At 36.1% G+C, this 18,749-nt stretch overlaps 1 protein-coding gene across 4 annotated transcripts in view; it reads left to right on the top strand.

Annotated features, from left to right (window-relative positions):
• TMEM65 (transmembrane protein 65) overlaps positions 1 to 18,749 on the top strand; it is a 46,968-nt gene that overhangs the window by 12,199 nt on the left and 16,020 nt on the right. The window contains exons 2-3 of one of the 4 annotated variants that reach the window (XM_027560897.1): positions 3,840 to 3,920; positions 17,709 to 17,804. The exons of 1 other annotated variant lie outside the window; for it this stretch is intronic. In XM_027560897.1, coding sequence (XP_027416698.1) covers positions 3,840 to 3,920; positions 17,709 to 17,804 — 177 coding nt within the window. The remainder of the gene's footprint in view (positions 1 to 3,839; positions 3,921 to 17,708; positions 17,805 to 18,749) is intronic. 2 more of the 4 variants (XM_027560899.1, XM_027560898.1) reach the window with 2 other exon arrangements.

Raw genomic sequence — 18,749 nt, forward strand, 5'->3', positions numbered from 1 at the left:
TTAGTCTGAGGCAAAACCTACCCTAAGGGTGACAGTATTTTTTCCCTTTTCATAGATTAAGGCCTTGACTCATAGGAGAGATTGAAAAAGGGATTCAGATAGTTTCCTGTTCCTTCTGCAGCTTTCCTTTCCTCTAGATCTGAACCACTGGACACTTTCTTAGGGCTCCCTCTGTTATCATTTGTGTCTGGTGAGATTTCTAGTGAAAGAACCTGCAGGTAGGTGCAGACTCCCACAGAGTATTCGCACCCGAATCCTTCACAATGACTCACTGATCATCAGCCTGCTTTCACCTGTTCCCTTACTCTTCTAGCCGTCCTGTTCTTATGGTGTCCGGTTGCATCTGTCTCAGATAAACATGTGCTGACATCTCCTCTGTCCTTGCAGGGGCCTCTTCTCTTTTGATTTAGGCCCAGCTATTTGTTTTGTGACTTGAGTTCCCTTAAAGCTTAAAAATAAATCATAAATTTGAATTTAGTTTGACGTTATTTCTCTGTAAGGGTGGGATCAATGCTCTTTGTAGCTCTCTGTTTTCCACAGTGAAAACTAGAACCTGCTTCACGAAGTTTAATGTACTTATAAAATCACGTGGGAATCTTATTGAAATACATATGTTGTTTCAGTAGGTATGGGTTTGAACCTGAGTTCTGTGTTTCTGACAATTCTATGTTTCTATGTTTCCCAGTGGTTCAGTGCTACAGGTCCAGGGGGGGCAACATTTTGAGTAACAATATAGCAAGTGTTTTGTTTTTAAGGTGAGAGAGAGTTGAGGTCATGTAGATAAACTCAGGCATGCTTGCATTTTGAAAGGAAACAGGCAAACATGCGCGAGAGCAATAATGTAAGATGTGGCATATTTTGTGAGTTTGCAAAATTTTATGTTTGTGTGTGAGAAAGATCTTATGGTTTCAAAAACATTATTATAACATTTTTAATACTCAAAAGGGTTTGTTAAGGACATTACAGAAAATGTGCGTTGTTAACACTGATTTTATAGTTATGCAGCGATCACTGAGTGATAAATACTGTATAAGAGATTTATTCCTTGTTGCTCATCTCTTTTTCTTTTGCGTTATTACCTTGAATATGCTGTTCATTGGTTAGTCTCATTTCTTTGGTAAACCATGCCCTCTGTCATACGTTTTTCTTCGGCTTTTCATCAGCCTGTTCTTTCTATATTTTCCCCACTCAATTTTATATTGCTTTTTTTCTTTTCTTTTTCAATTTTATATTAATTTTTTTAAAACTTAGAAACAACCTCAAGTTTCTAGAAAAGTTTCGCATATAGTACAGTATAAGCTTTTTTTTTTTTTAATTCCTTTCCCCCGAATCATTTGGATAAATTGCTGACATGATACCCTGTCATCCCAGGCACAGGGTAGGTTCCTTGGGAAGCAGTCTCTGAGACAAAGCTTAACATGCAAGGAGTTTATTGGGAGTGCTGTCTACAATCCTCACCAGGAAGATACTTCAATACTTTAATATCATGAGCTATTTCATGATATTAAAAATATGAAAGATAAAATGTAAGCTCTTTCAGACTTAGAAAAGAGTATGACAATTCCCCAAGGCATAGGAAAGGTACTTGTTCCATACTGTAAGTTACATGATGAGACAGAATGCTAGCACTATTGAAGCAACTTTTGATCATTTAACTTTTTTTTTTACAAAGAATAAAGCACTTTTTTTTAAAGGTCCTTGTTAGTTATTCGGAGAAGGCAATGGCACCCCACTCCAGTACTCTTGCTTGGAAAATCCCATGGGTGGAGGAGCCTGTTAGGCTGCAGTCCATGGGGTCGCTAAGAGTCGGACCCAACTGAGCGACTTCACTTTCACTTTTCACTTTGATGCACTGGAGAAGGAAATGGCAACCCACTCCAGTGTTCTTGCCTGGAGAATCCCAGAGACGGGGGAGCCTGGTGGGCTGCAGTCTGTGGGGTCGCACAGAGTTGGACACGACTGAAGTGACTTAGCATAGCATAGTGTTGTTAGTTATTCATTAAGAAAGAGACAAAACCAAATTGAAGTACTGCTACAACATAACTGGTCTATAATCCTCACCAGAGCCTTGAGTGAGGCAACGTTCTTCAGCTGAGGCAGTCCCCTCATAAGACTGTCACTGAGAAGTATCTCTCGGAAAGACTTCAGGCATCTAGGGATTGACTGCATCACAGTACCCACTACAGCTGGCTTATATTTCCTGCAAACAAGAACATTGTCCTATATAAGCCACGATATAACATGGATAGATTCCTTCCCTCTTATACTCTGATGTCATTCCAGTTTTTACCAGTTGCCCCATTGATATTCCCTTACATCGGAAAGATCCAGTCCAGAACCATGCATTGCACTTAGATTTCCCTTTATTTGAAACAGTTTCTCAGTCTTTCCCTTGGCTTTGATTACGTTGATACTTTTGAGGATTATAGTCTAGTTATGTTGTAGCAGTACTTCAATTTGGTTTGGTCTCTTTCCTCATGAATACCTTCCAGTTAAGCATCTTAGGCAAGAATATCACAGAAGTAATTTTATGTTCTTTTTTCCATCCTGTCAGTTGCTCATGATTTTTATTTATTCCTGATGATATTAACCACTTCTTGGTTAACCATGTCCTTTGAACACTGGACTAAGTAGTATCAGTCTGATTTATCCACTGTAGAGTTTCTGTTTCCCTTTTGTGATTAGTATTTTGTGGGGAGGTACTTTGAGTCTATGAAATACCCCAGTCCTCATCAACTATTCAAGTTATGAATTCATATCAATATATGTTCATAAATTCTTATTGTTTAATAGGTTACAGTTTATTACTTTCATTTTTGACCTTCCAACTGTCCCATGCTTCACATTTAAAAAAAAAAGATAATCAAAAGAGAATTGACCAAAAAAAGGGTGAAAATGCAACAAAGAAATTAAAAGTGGTAATGCTGATGTGATATTTTAATCAAATGTAAATGAGGTTATAGAAGAAATAGCTGACATTGGGAATATTCATACTGCTGTTGAACTCCTGCCATTTGAGAGACTCCAGATACTTAGCCAGAAGAGCTAAGAGAAGGCAAACTTACGGACATAAATGAGGAAAGTGAGAAGATTGTGGTGGAAGGATGAAGACTTAGGGAGGAAGTGATTCTGGTAAAATTTTCACATTCAAGAAACTCTCTGAGCTATTTCATAATATTGAAAATATGAAAGGTAAAATGTAAGCAATTCCAGACTTAAAAAGGAATGTGGCAGTTCACCAAGGCATAGGAAAGTTGCTTGCTTCATATTGTAAGTTATACGATGAGAAAGAGTGCTAGCACTATTGAAGCAACTTTTGATAATTTAATTATTTTACAAAGAATAAAGCACTTTTTTATAAGGTCTTTCTTGGTTATTCATTTTATATATAGCAGTGGGTACCTGTCAATTCCAAACCCTAACTATCCCTAGTCACCACCCTTCCTTGCTGGTTCCCATAAGTTCTTTCTCTAAATCTGTGAGTACAAAGAATAAAACACTGTACTGTAATTCTTAGTGTGTCTAATATTTTCAGTTACAGATATTTTAGTCAATAGTTTTACTGTTTAAAAACTTTCCCTTTATATGTATAACTACTAGTAAGAGAATTTTTTAATGTTTTGAAAAGAAATTTAAAAATCACAGAACAATGGTGATTTTCCCCACCAGTTACTAAGATTTCTTTCCCACTTACATTGTCATTTTTATGTCCCCACAATATTGTACAAAGTGAGGACTGCCCATATACTAGCATGTTTCACTTCAAAATTTCATATACATTTAAAGTTTTATACATATTTATGTTATTGCTTGAATACATTGATTTAAAATATTTTTAGCATGCAGGTATCCCAAACCTGAGATTGCCATTGTGAAGCGAGCGAAGGAGGTGTCATCAGCAGAGACCCCTGATAGTTTTGGTACAGTACAGTATTGCAGTATTGATTGTCAGATGTTTATTGCAAGTGAAAGAGCATCTATTTGACAGGACTTCTTGCTTGTTTGAAATAGAATGTTTTGATTATAGTGATAGTCTTTTTTTGTTTGTTTACATCAGTGTTTCAGTGTTCCATTGTCTTTGGAACATCTATTTTTATTATCTAACCCTAGACCTGTGGACATAATTGACTAATAATTGCATGTTTAATTGACTGAAAGATTGCATTTATGATCTTAACAAAAGACAGAATCACTAATATTTAAATAACATATTTTAAATGTTGTTGAAATAACCACAGCAAAGTGAGACATCAGAAGCAACAAAGATGATGAATTTCTTTAGGATGAATGAGTAAGACAGAGGGACCACACACAGAGAAACCTTCAGAGTATTCTAAGAGAAACTATGTTTCAGTAATGAACTTCAGTAAAATATATTTTAAGAGTATATTCTTGAATAGTTTGAAAGTGTTATGTAGGTTCACTGTTAGGCCATTCATGAACTTTTTATAGATTAAGTCTCCATACAGTTTGATATCTGACTTACATTGTATGCTGTGGTGGTGGTGGAGGAGGAGGAAGAATTGTGTTGAGTGTATGTGTGCGTGGGATGGAGGGAGAAATAAGAATAAATATCTCTGTCCATATTTTATTTTTTGATTACTATTTAATATAGATGAATTGCCTCAGAAGTATAACACAATATATGGAAAGGAATAAGAACTGTTTTACACACCAATTGAAATTTTGTAAGAAAAAGTTTCTTAGACTGTATATATAGTGTCAGGAGCAAAAGATAAACTGAAAGATCCTGATTTCTCAATGGGGAGGCATGTAGTGTGTATGTACAAGCATGCACACTTGTGTATATTTTAACATATCAGTGCAGTGCAGAAATCCTCCAATTTGCTCTACTTTGCCAGTTCTAATGTTATTCTAAAATTAAAAATTTTGTCTCAGGGTGTATTGAGAAATTAAACATTTAATGAAAATGTCTTTTGGAGAAGAAAGTTTCAATTTTGGATTATTCTGAAGGTTGTTTTTAAATAACCCTCATTTTTAAGACAATGTAGGGAAAAGGAATGATACTTATTCTATGCTGCTGCTGCTGTTGCTGCTGCTAAGTTGCTTCAGTCGCGTCCGATTCTGTGCAACCGCATAGATGGCAGCCCACCAGGCTCCCCCGTCCCTGGGATTCTCTAGGCAAGAACACTGGAGTGGGTTGCCATTTCCTTCTCCAGTGCATGAAAGTGAAAAGTGAAAGTGAAGTCGCTCAGTCGTGTCCAACTCCTAGCGACCCCATGGACTGCAGCCCACCAGGCTTCTCATCCATTGGATTTTCCAGGCAAGAGTACTGGAGTGGGGTGCCATCGCCTTCTCTGACTTATTCTATAGATAATGGCAAATGATATCACTAGGAGGAAACATGCTGCTGAACAATAACTAATAGGCTTTAACCTGTCAGTGATTACCTTTTGATACTCAGTCTTTAATTATGTCCCTACTCACCGTAATGTGCTTCTTCATAAATGTTTATGTGGTACACCTCTATTTTTTTAATCCTACTAGTTATACAATAAGGAAGCAATATAGAGTCAGAATATTAGAGCTATAAGGGATGCAGAGACCTAAAATCTTCATTTTATGTAACATGAAACAGAGATATAGAGGGTTTAGGGTTTATGATGTAGTCAAGGTTTGGTGACTGGTTTTATATGTATGTATGTGTATATCAGAGCAGGGATTAGTGTCAAGGCCTTTGAGTTTATTATTATTATTATTATTGATTTATTTGGCTGCACTGGGACTTACTTGCTTTGTGCAGGCTCTTAGTTGTAGTTTGTGGGATCTTAGCTACCCGATCAGGGATTGAACCTGGGTCCCCCAAATTGGGAGCATGGAGTTCCAACCACTGAACCCCCAGGGATGTCCCAGCCTTTGGATTTTTAGTTCAGTGCTCTTTTCATGGTAATAAATTACTTTAGGGTTAGCAGGGGAGATTAGTGCTAGACTAGAGGGTATCCGATTTTGATGTTCTTGCAAGAGAAGATGCATGCACATCCTTCTACTCCACCATCTTGACTTCTGTGCTATGGCATGGCATCTAGTCACATCACATCATGGCAAGTAGAAGGGAAAAAATGAGCACAGTGGCAGATTTTATTTTCTTGGGTTCCAAAATCACTGCGGACTGTGACTGCAGCCACAAAGTTAAATGACACTTGCTCCTTGGAAGAAAGGCTATGACAAACCTAGACAGTGTTTTAAAAAGCAGACATCACTTTGCCAACAAAAGGTCCATATAGCCAAAGCTGTGATTTTTCCAGTAGTCATGTACGGATGTGAGAGTTGGACCATAAACGGGGCTGAGTGCTGAAGAATTGATGCTTTTGAACTGTGGTCCTAGAAAAGACTCTTGAGAGTCCCTTGGACAGCAAGGACATCAAACCAGTCAATCCTAAAGGAGATCAACCCTGAATATGCATTGGCAAAACTGATGCTGAAACTCCAGTACTTTGGACACCTGTTGCAAAGAGCCGACTCATTGGAAAAGACCCTGATGCTGGGAAAGATTGAGGCAGGAACAGAAGGGGGCCACAGAATGAGATGTTTGAATGGCATCACCAACTCAATGGACATGCGTATGAGCAAACTCCAGGAGATAGTGAATGACAGGGAAGCCCGGCATGCTGCAGACCATGGGGTCACAAAGAGTCAGACACAACTAACTGAACAACAGCAACAACAAAGAGTATCCAGTTCTGAAACCAGCAGAAACCATGTAATTTTCCCACTCAGAAAATGTTTTATTTGGTAACTATAATAGATGAGTTGATTTCTTCCCCTCTCTTTCAACTTTGATGGATTTTTTTAATGATTTATATGAAAAAGAATGATTTCTTAGAAAAGAAAAAAAGCAATTGGAAAAGGTATTAGTATTTTAGATAATTGTGGTTTTACTTCAGTTTTGAATATTAATGCTTGACCAATGTTTTGACAGTTTTATATATTCATTGTACAATGAATATATATATATATAAATAAAATGCTGTGTTTTCCTATTAAGAATTTACTCACTGAAGAGAAGAAAAGAGGAAGAGAATCTGGGTTCTAGACACAGTTGTGTGTCCTTAAGTAAGCACTTATTAATAATGTCTCTGGACCTAAGTGGCTAAATCTTCAAAATGGAGAAATAAGTCAGTACACTACTATGTGGGCATAGTACGCATACAGGCTGGATAATTCTTCATTAGGAATGACTCTTTCTTGCATGTAGGGTGTGTAGAATCCCTAATACCAGTAGCATTTCTCAGTCATTGGTGGTGGTTTAGTCGCTAAGTTATGTCCAATTCTTTGTGACCCCATGGACGTTAACCCGCCAAGCTACTCTGTCCATTGGAGTTCCCAAGCAAGATTACTGAAGTGGGCTGCCTTTTCCTCTCTAGGAGATCTTCCCAACCCAGGGATCAAACCTGTGTCTCCTGCATTGCAGGCAGATTCTTTACCATCTGACCCATCCTCTCAGTCATTATCATATCCAAAAGCAACCCCACATTTCCCAGCATCTTCTAAGTGAGGCACCATATTGAGAACCATTGGCAGACTGTTTCTAAGGATCCTTTCAGCTCTAACATTCTGCGAAACAGTTCTTATTTCGGGAATGATTAAAAGGAGAAAAACGTAATACACTGACTGAAAAACTCTTCTCCCTCCTAATATTAAGCAGTTTTATTTTTTAAATGAATGTTTTCTAGTAATTTATGTCATCATACCCACACACATGTCAACCACTTATGATGTTCCAAGATGATTTTTTTTACTTCACTTTAAGCTTTCCATCTATAATATATTGTACCCATGTTATATATACTTAGTTATATAATTTTAAAATTTAGAGTTGTGTAGTGCTGTCTCTATACCTAAAACATAAAAGTAAGATCTGCTTTTTTAAAAAACTTGTACTGTTAGTTTACTATCTTAGCCTTTTTTAAAAAGGAAAATCATTATATATAGTAATTGTTTTCTTTGTCTGTTTTCTTTTGGCATGAAAGAAGGAAAGGAATACAGTGTCTGAGTTAAGCAGTGTATATAATTGTTCTAAATACACAACTTAGACATGAAAAAGCAACCACAGAGCAATAGTATGTTTGATTATTCTAAAAAAAAAAAACACCTCATGAAATGACAGATACAAGAGAAATAAATTACTGTACATCTAGTATTGACTATTTTTTAGATTTGTTTTTATTTATTTGGCTGTGCCAGGTCTTAGTTGCAGTGGGTGGGATCTAGTTCCCTACAGGGAGTGAACCCTGGTCCCCTGCATTGGGAGCAAGGAGTCTTAGCCATTGGACCACCAGAGAAGTCCCAGTATTTACTATTTCTGACATGCTGCGATTCATGGGGTCACAAAGAGTTGGACACGACTGAGCGACTGAACTGAACTGAACTGAAGCCAACATTAATGAAGTTAACAAAGGTGATGATCAATTAGGCACCATCATCTTCCCGGGGCTTCCCTGGTGGCTTAGAGGGTAAAGAATTTGCCTGCAATGTGGGAGAACTGGGTTCGATCCCCTCCCTGGAGAAGGGCATGGTGCCCCCACTCCAGTATTCTTGCTTGGAGAATCCCCATGGACAGAGGAGCCTGGTGGGCTACAGTCCATGGGATTGAAAAGAGTCAGACAGGACTGAATAAGCATGCACATATCACCTTCCTCGTCATTAGTACTGGCCAACTCCTGTCATCTGTTGTACCACTGGACTGCCTCAGACCAGGAATTTGTTAGTCTCCCTTAAGTAAACTGCACTGAAGCCCCAGGTTGCATGCTGTGTTCCCCTGAAGTTTAGAGAGTGACAGTATTACATGATCTAAGTAAACATTTCTTTGCATGTTGCAGTAAACTTTTAAATGCTAAATAACAAAATCACACTGAAATACTTTTTTTTGGTCTCAGCTAAGGAATGTGTTTAAAAAACTCAACATCGTTTTGTAATTAATAGCCATTATTTTAAAAGACAAGACCTGTTAATTGAAATTTACAAAATTAAAAAGTTAAGTTTTTTTTAGTTTCTAAAGTATTTCAATGTTCAGTTCAGAATGTCAGGTTTTGTAAGTATATTGCTCAACCATATTAATTTATTTATTTTAAAAAATACTGTGTTGTAGCTTTATAAACCCTTTTGGTGCATGTTTGATTTTTTGGCACCTGGTATGATTTGCTTTGCTTAAATTATTTTGAACAGCATGATTTGCATTTTAAGTTTGTCTTCTTTAATGCATTATATATTTATTGTAAATTTAACCTTACCTGTTGGAACTTTTGGTTCTGTTAAAAGTCTAAGCAGTTTATGTTTGTATGTACATCTGTTCTTTTCTCTCCTAGATTATTACAAAATAATTGAGTTTTAATTAAATAATATGTCACACTGTAGTCAAGGGGTGTAGTTTTGTTTTCTAATGAAAGTGAAAGTTGCTCGGTCATGTCAGATTCTTTGTTACCCCATGGACTGTAGCCTGCCAGGTCCTCTGTCCATGGAATTCTCCAGACCATAATACTGCAGTGGGTAGCCTTTCCCTTCTCCACGGGATCTTCCCAACCCAGGGATCAAACCCAGGTCTCCTGCATTGCAGGCAGATTCTTTCCCATCTGAGCCACCAGGGAAGCCCACCACTTTGTAAACACATTGTTTTATAGTGGAGACTAAAGAAACTATAAGTGTTCCACTTACTTTCTTCTACCAAAGTATTTTGATTTTCAGTTTAATATATATTTCTTACTAGAATGACTTACAATCCTAAAAGATATTATAGAATCGTTTGTTGATATTGGACTGAAGCTTTTTAAAACTTATTTTTATGGGAAAATATAATTAAGGAAGACCTGGACACAGCATGACTTAGTGACTGATCAACAACAACATAATCAAGGAGGGATATGCAGGTTAATTAAATTTCATAATAAACTCCTTGAACCTGTCCTATTTATTCGTTGTATTGGAATCTTTTGTCAGTTAAAGTAACTTGGCAATTGACTGGGGCTTGAAAATTTCTTTCAAGGATTTTGTTTTAATGACATTTTACCTACGTTCTGAGAGCATAAGAATATTTTTAGTAAAAGTGTAACATTAAAAAAATTAAAATGTAGCAAGATGGGAGTAATTTGGCCTACTTTTTCTGAGAGAAATTTTGTAAAATTTTAAAAATCCCTAAATTTATGCCTTTTTTGGACTCAGTAATGCCACTTAAGAATAATCTACATTAAAGAACTTTCAAGGAAACATAAGAAGATTTAGGTACAGGTTTATGTAAGTGTTATTTTTAAAGCAAAAAATAAGGACGAATAAATATCTAGTTAAGGGGATTAAACTATTGTGTATCATATAATGAAATAAAATAATATCAATGCAATTATTACCTTAAGGAGTTAAAAGGGGAAGTGTTCACCTTATAATGCTTTGTGAAAATGACAGAATACAATTTTATGTGCACTTCTGTATAGAAAAAGGGCTTCCCATGTGGCACTACTGGTAAAGAACATGCCTGCCAATGCAGGAGATGTAAGAGACCATGGGTTTGATACCTGATCGGGAAGATCCTCAGGTGGAGGAAATGGCAACCCATTCCAGTATTCTTGCCTGGAGAATTCTGTGTACAGAGGAGCCTGGTGGGCTACAGTTCATAGGGTCACAAAGTGTCGAACATGACTGAGTGACTAACACACATACAATTATGAATAAAGAATGGCTACTTAATGAAGAAATACAGTGGAGAGACTGAAGAAAACCATGTGCCAGCAACTCCATTCGCCCAGATCTAGAGTTTCCTTCTTGTGTGGCCTTCAGTGAGGGTCCTTTCAAAAATTTTCTCTCTTTTTAAAAAAATCTCTACAATTGTTCCTCATCTGTTTTTGTTACCTTGCTCTATTCTCATTTCTTCCTTTGTCTTTCTCTTTCTAATCTGATTCCCACCCCACTTCCTTTTAAGTGAATATAGTATGAAGTAATTATTTATACTTATATAGCAAAATATAAAAAGCTGCTGGATTAAATACATTTTTAATCTTGAGATAGGAGAAAAAACCCTTAATTTATGTTTCCTTCTGACTCTCTTTTGACTTTTAAATGGCAGTGACCTTCAGTTTTATATTTCCTAAATAGATAATAGTTGACCATTAAATGATGATTCTGATATACTATAATATTCCAATTCATCAAGGAAATATTTCTTTAAAAAATTGAGTATTACTTAGGTAGTAACAGTATTTTGTAAGCTACAACAGGTCTTTGCTTACTTTTTTTAATTAGAAGACTAACTGGAATTGCTCATTTTTTGTACATTCTAAAATATCAAAATTTCATTTCGTAAAAGTGAAATTGCATGTTTTAAATTGTTTTCTCTATTCTTCCTGGGTTACTAAAGCAAAACAAAAATGTTGAAAGTGTTGAAATTTTTTATATTTAAACATGCAAAGTGTTATAGTTTTCAGGATTTATAGTTAATATCTAGGGAGCTTTTAATTAAGAAAAAATTTGTTTATACATTAAAATACTTGAATATATTTATGTTCTGAAGGATAAATTAGAAGGAGAGAAAGTCCTACTTAAAATAATTTTCATTTGGTTTGGTGCAGTATAAATTAGCAATTTGTAAGAACTATCATGTCTTATTTACTTTCCTGCTAGTAAAGATTTAAATGTGAAATCAAAATGAAAAAAAATTTATGTGTAAATATTATCTCATAGACACATACAAATAATTGTCCTAACCTATATATTTCTTTATGTGTGTGTGTCTTGTTTGGATTTTCATTATTAGTAGATCAATTCAGTCATTTTTAGCTAAAGTTTATTTGCCTTTCTGCCTGTGTACATAAGACTTTTAAGAACAAATTTCAAAAGTGCCTAACTTCTTTTACTCCTGTTCATTAATTTTAATTAAGCTTTTTATTTTGACATAATTGCAGATGCACATGCAATTGCAAGAAATAATACAGACTACCCACTTTCCCTAAAGGTGACATCTTGTAAAAACTATCATACGGTGTCACATGCAAGATATTGACATCGACAGAGTCAACATACAGAAGAGTTACAACCCCACAGGGACCCCTCTTGTTACTTTTTTTTTTTCTTTTTTAAATGAATTAATTTTAATTGGAGGCTAATTACTTTACAACATTTTAGTGGTTTTTGCCATACATTGACATGAATCAGCCATGGGTGTGCATGTATCCCCCATCCTGAACCCCACTCCCACCTCCCTCCCTATCCCATCCCTGAGGGTCATCCCAGTTTACTGGCCCTGAGCACCCTGTCTCGTGCATCGAACCTGGACTGGCGATCTATTTCTCATATGAGAATATACATGTTTCAATGCTGTTCTCTCAAATCATCCTGCCCTTGCCTTCTCCCAGAGTCCAAAAGTCTGTTCTTTACATCTGTGTCTCTTTTGCTGTCTCGCATATAGGGTCATCGTTACCATCCTTCTAAATTCCATATATATGCGTTAATATGCTAACCTATATATTTCTAAACATGAAATCCTATTAAGTACAGCTTCTTCAAACAATGAAAAATATCTGAGAAAAAGAAAAAAATAAGGAAATCTGGATGTTAGTTATTTTTGCCAGTATTGTAAATAAACACACTTTGGAAAAGCAGTTTCCATTCTGTTATCATACTGTTAAGTTATTTTTCCACTAAGCTATCATTCTGTTAAGAATTTTTCTGTCTATGTTCATGAAGGATATTGGTCTGTAGCTTTCTCTTTTTTTTGGTAATTTTTTGGTTTGATTTTATTTTTAGTACTTTTCTGACCTTATAAAATGAGTTGGGAACTATTTCTTCATTTTTTATTTTTCTGAAGGAACTTGTAAGTTTGTCTAGGGTTGGCATTTGCTTTTCTTTAAGTATTTAATAAAACTCATTAGTGAAACCATCTGGGTCTGGAGGGTTTCTTTTTTTTTAGTGTGAATGTTATGGAAAGGTGCTTGTTAACAAATTTGATTTTGCTACTAGATAGAGCTATTCAGATTTTTTGTTTCAGCTTATATCTTTTGGTAAGTTGTATTTTTCAAGGAGTTTGTTTATTTCATCTAAGTTGACTAGGTTAGCATAAAGTTATATGTAATATTCTCATTTTAATGTCTGTAGGATCTGTAGTGATGTCCCCTGTTTTATTCTTGACATTAGTAACTTGTGTTCTCTTTCTAGGTTGGTGTACCTAAGGATTTTTTCATTTTGTTAATCTTTTCAAAGAATCAACTTTTGGTTTTTGTCTATTTCCATTATTGTTTGCTTTTTATTTCATTGATTTCAGCTGTTTTTGTTGTTATAGCCTTCTTTCTACTACTTATTTTTCATTACCTTGCTCTCTTTTTTTTCGTAGCTTTTTCAGATAGAACCATACGTTATTTATTTTAGGCCTTTCTTCTTAATATTAGTTAAAACTTAATATTAAATATTAAAACTACTTAATATTACTTAAAACTCCTCTAAGGTTTCATTGAGCCGTCCTGACAAATTTCAGTGTACTGTATTTTCATTGTGATTCATTTGAAAAATATTTTCTAATTTCCTCTTTGATTTCTTCTTTGGTCCATGTATTTAGAAGATGTTACTTAATTTCCACTTTCTTCCCTAGATATCTTATTACTATGAGTTGTATTTTGGTCAGAGAACATATTCTTTACAATTGTAATCATTAACTTATTAACACGTTTTGTGGATCAGCATGGATCAGCATATGGTCTATTTTGATAAATGTACCATCTGCACTTGAAAAGAATATGCATTCTGTAGTTGCTGAGTATGGATGTTTAAATATTAGTTGAATGGAGATGATTGGTAGTGTTGTTCAGATAATCTGTTTCTTAGTGACAATTTCCAGTAGTGTTCTATCAGTTGCTGAGAGAGAAGCTTTTGTATCTTCAAGTATGATTGTAGAAATGTTTCTTTTCCCTTTAATTCTGTCAGATTGGGCATCATGCATTTTGAAGCTCTGTTACTAGGAATAAGCAAATTGTTATTATGCCTTTTGATGCGTTGACTCTTAGCATTTTGAAATGTCCCTGGTTCTGGTAATACTCTTTGTCTTTAAGTCCACTTTATCTGCTTTTAACATCGCCTTTCCAGCTTTTGCCAACAAAGGTCCATATAGGCAAAGCTGTGGTTTTTCCAGTAGTCATGTGCAGATGTGAGAGTTGGACCATAAAGGAGGCTGAACACCAAAGAATTGATGCTTTAGAAATGTGGTGCTGGAGAAGACTCTTGAGAGTCCCTTGGACTGCAAGGAGAGCAAACCAGTCAATGCTAAAGGAAATTAATCCTGAATATTCATTTGAAGGACTGACACTGAAGTTCCAGTACTTTGGCCACCTGATGAGAAGAGCTGACTCACTGAAAAAGACCCTGATGCTGGGAAAGATAGAAGGCAGGAGGAGAAGGGGTGACAGAGGATGAGACGGTTAGAAGGCATCAGTGACTCGATTGACATGAGTTTGAGGAAACTCCGGGGGATAGTAAAGGACAGGGAAACCTAGTGTGCTGCAGTCCATGGGGTGCAAAGAGTTGGACACTACTTAGCAACTGAACAACAACTCCAGCCTTAGGGGCTTTCCAGGTGGTAAAGAATCCACCTGCTACTGCAGGAGACACAAGAGATGCACGTTTGATCCCTGGGTCAGGAAGATCCCCTGGAGGAGGATATGGGAACCACTCCAGTATTCTTGCCTGGGAAATCCCATAGACAGAGGAGCCTGGCGAGCCACAGTCCATGGGGTCACAAAGAGTCAGATGTGACTGAGCGACTAAGCACAGCACTGCAGCAGCTCCAGTCTTAGAAGCTTATTGTTTGTATAATATGTCTTATGCCATTTATTTACTTTTAATCTATTAAAGTGTAATTCTTGCAGATATCATATAGTTGGGTCTTGCCTTTTTATCTGTTTTAACAACCTCTGCCTTTTAATTGGAGAAGGCAATGGCAGCCCACTCCAGTGTTCTTGCCTGGAGAATCCCAGGGATGGGGGAGCCTGGTAGGCTGCCGTCTCTGGGGTCACACAGAGTCAGACACAACTGAAGCGACTTAGCAGCAGCAGCAGCAGCAGCAGCAGCAGCAGCAGCAGCCTTTTAATTGGATTGTTTAGTCCTTTAACATCAAAAGTAGTTATTGATAGAGTTGTAAGTAGGTTTACTATTTTACTGTTTGGTTTCTGCTTGTGCCTCTTCTTTTCTTCTGTTCTCATTTCCTGTGTTCTTTTGACTTAATATTTTTTGCAATCCCCTTCACAAAATTATTTATTTAGCTTTTTAACTGTATCCTTAATGCATTTTGTCTGTATGTATAATTGCTCTGCTAAGTCACTTCAGTCGTGTCTGACTCTGTGCGACCCCATAGACGGCAGCCCACCAGGCTCCCTGTCCCTGGGATTCTCCAGGCAAGAGCACTGGAGTGGGTTACCATTTCCTTCTCCAATGCATGAAAGTGAAAAGTGAAAGTGAAGTCGCTCAGTCGTGCCCGACTCTTAGAGACCCCATGGACTGCAGCCCACCAGGCTCCTCTGTCCATGGGATTTTCCAGGCAAGAGTACTAGAGTGGGGTGCCATTGCCTTCTCTAGGAATTGCAAGTAGGCATCCTTGAACTCTACAGACTGCTTAGAGCTAATTCTACTTAGAACCTTGTACCACATCACATACATTGTGGAAACATTGCAACCACATTTCCAAATTGGTCCATTTGTGACCTCCTTCATCCTTTATGCTTTGATGTCAAATGTATTATATCTACATACATTATAAACTCCACATGGCAGTGTTGGAATTTTTGGACAATCAGGTTTATTTAATTTACTAGGGAGAAAGAAGTCTTTGATATTTACTCAGTATTTACCATTCCTGATGCTCTTCATTCTTTTTATTTTCTATTTTACCTTAAGCTGGGATTTCTGTGGTTTTCCCTGCACAGGCGTGTTTCACACAGAAGCCATATGTTTGAACTGAATGTATATCAGAATTTAAGGCCCCTCCTTTCTGACTCTGCTCTTTTCTCTCACTTTGCAGTGGCTTTGGTTACCTTGCACCTTGCCCAATGCTTCTTTAGGCCAGAAAGGCTGCAGGTTTTTGTTTTTTTTTTTTAAAGAATGGATTAGGCCAAAAGCTTCATAAAGTGGGTAACTCACTTAGTTCCATTCTTCCTTGTAATTGTTGATTCCTTTTCACAATCAACATGCTTTTTGGTCATTTTCCAGGGCTCTCAAATATTTATTTACAGTTGTAGTTGTTCTGTATAGGATTGGTCTGATTGAAGATAATTCAGCCTATACTGGAAGTAGAACCAGGACTTTTTAAGCTAAAAATGGTTGGAAAATATGGTGTGGTAATGTACAATCTTTGGAGAAGGAAGTGGCAACCCACTCCAGTGTTCTTGCCTGGAGAATCCCAGGGACGGAGGAGCCTGGCAGGCTACAGTTCATGGGGTCACAAGAGTTGGATACGACTTTGTGACTAGATCAATGTACAATCTTAAGAGTCTTCTTATTTTAAAATATTTAGAAAAAGAGAGAAATTATGATGCATGTAATGCACACGCACACTGAAACAGAAAGAACTAGTTTTTCTAACTCCAGTCCACTTAATACAACATTAGATTGGAGTACATTTCCATGTAAATGTACGTAGTTTACCGTGTATCAGAAGAAAAAATTTAAGGTTAAGATATGTATGTAGGGATATAAAGCTTTGGGATTTATTATGATTATTTTCAAGGGGATTATATTAGCTCCCCTCACATTTTAAAATTGGTACAGACTGCTGAAATCTTGGGCTTATTTCATAGGTTGAGTTTTATTGTGTGTTATACACCTAATGTTTTTTCACTTCTGATATATATTTGTCTTCTTTCCGTTAATGTAGTAAAGAAGATAGAGTGTCAGTTTATGAGTCACAATTTTTGATGGATACTTTCCAATAAAATTTCCACTTTCTAGGAAATGTTCCTTTCCTGTTTCCTCTTGTTACTCCTTGGGTTCTTTATAATGCAGGAGGCAAAACTCTATGCTTTGATTTTGCTTTAACCTCTGTGCCAGTGGTGTTCCTCCCTGCTGTGTCTCCTTTACTTTGTATTATTTTCTTTTTCTCTGTCTTTTAAAAAGAGTTATTTTTCATTACCTTCGATTTTTTAATCCTTGTAAGTACTTAGAAAGACAGATTAGTAATATTGCTTACATTATTTGATTTTTTTCCCCCCTCATTACTTTTTACACATTATACATTTGCCTAGCTCTTATCCTTTCATCCTAGGAGTTGTAAAATATTTTAAAATACTTTGGAAAGATGGTAACAATAACCCTGTGTACGAGACAGCAAAAGAGACACTGATGTATAGAACAGTCTTATGGACTCTGTGAGAGAGGGAGAGGTTGGGAAGATTTGGGAAAATGGCATTGAAACATGTATAATATCATGTATGAAACGTGTCGCCAGTCCAGGTTTGATGCACGATACTGGATGCTTTGGGCTGGTGCACTGGGACGACCCAGAGGGATGATATGGGGAGGGAGGAGGGAGGAGGGTTCAGGATGGGGAACACATGTATACCTGTGGCGGATTCATTTCGATATTTGGCAAAACTAATACAATATTGTAAAGTTTAAAAATAAAATAAAAAAAATACTTTGCTCAGTATGTAGAGAATTTGAAGAAGTAAAAGCAAGGACTCTATATTATTCTCATTACATTGGGAAGGTCCTGCTTGTTGAATTTTTAGGTATTTCAAGATGTTCCAGTCAACTGACAAGGACTTCTCCTCACAGTGTCAGAACTGTAGTGATGATGAGAGTAATGCAACTAGGAAATAGTTCTGGTATGTAACCACTTTTGCATGTTTACTTCACCAGAAAACTCTGTGGAGTACAGTGGTATCTTATATTCCTTGTTAAAAGTTTGGGAAACTATTCGCATGCTTTCAAAGTAGATTTTCAGGTAATAGTACTAGTTAAAGATTATATTCTAAGCAGGTATAAAATACTGCAAAGTTTTAGGATATCTTCATTTCTTTACTGTCCTAGAAAAGGAAAAACAAAACGTAAACTTGCATTCTTAGAACTTTCTTAATAATCCAGTAATTGCCTAAACCCTAGGTTTTAGCACATTTCTTATTATAAAGTCATTATGTTACTATATGCTTTTTTAGTAAAATAACATTTACAAATATGCCATACTCCTTTTTATGTAGCTTATTGATGGAGATTCATTGGCTTTTCACTCTTTAAAAACTAAACTCTTCAGTTCTTATGTTGTCATAGATCATAAATAAATATTTTAGAAAATATATATCCAGTTTATAATGTATTTCTTTGGACACTTTGGTTATACTAGATCTTTATTGCAGAGCAACCTATGGTTTGGGTTCTTTTGTATAGTATAACAGTTAATTCTGTTGGATTGAATGAGGATAAAGAAGGTGGAATTCTCTGCCATTTTACTGTAACTTACTCTTATACAAATGATGAGTTGGTTATTGTTATGAGATAAATAGCATTTTTGTAATTGTTAATTTTTAGATTTAATGATGGCACTTGAATATACTTTGATATAATATATACTTGAGAAAACTTTCTGTGTTTATTATGACATATAAGTAATGTTATATTTGGTGAATCACACCCTACTCTCTGGGGTCATTTTGTTGTGTAAATGTTCTTTATTGTCCAGTAGTATAGCTTTCAAAACTCAAAATATTCAGTATATTATCAAGGGATATTAATTAGTCTCATTATCTTACAAAAACCCCAAAATAAGTGATTTG

This window comes from Bos indicus x Bos taurus, chromosome 14 (genome assembly GCF_003369695.1).
Source record: "Bos indicus x Bos taurus breed Angus x Brahman F1 hybrid chromosome 14, Bos_hybrid_MaternalHap_v2.0, whole genome shotgun sequence".
Classification (NCBI taxonomy): domain Eukaryota; kingdom Metazoa; phylum Chordata; class Mammalia; order Artiodactyla; family Bovidae; genus Bos; species Bos indicus x Bos taurus.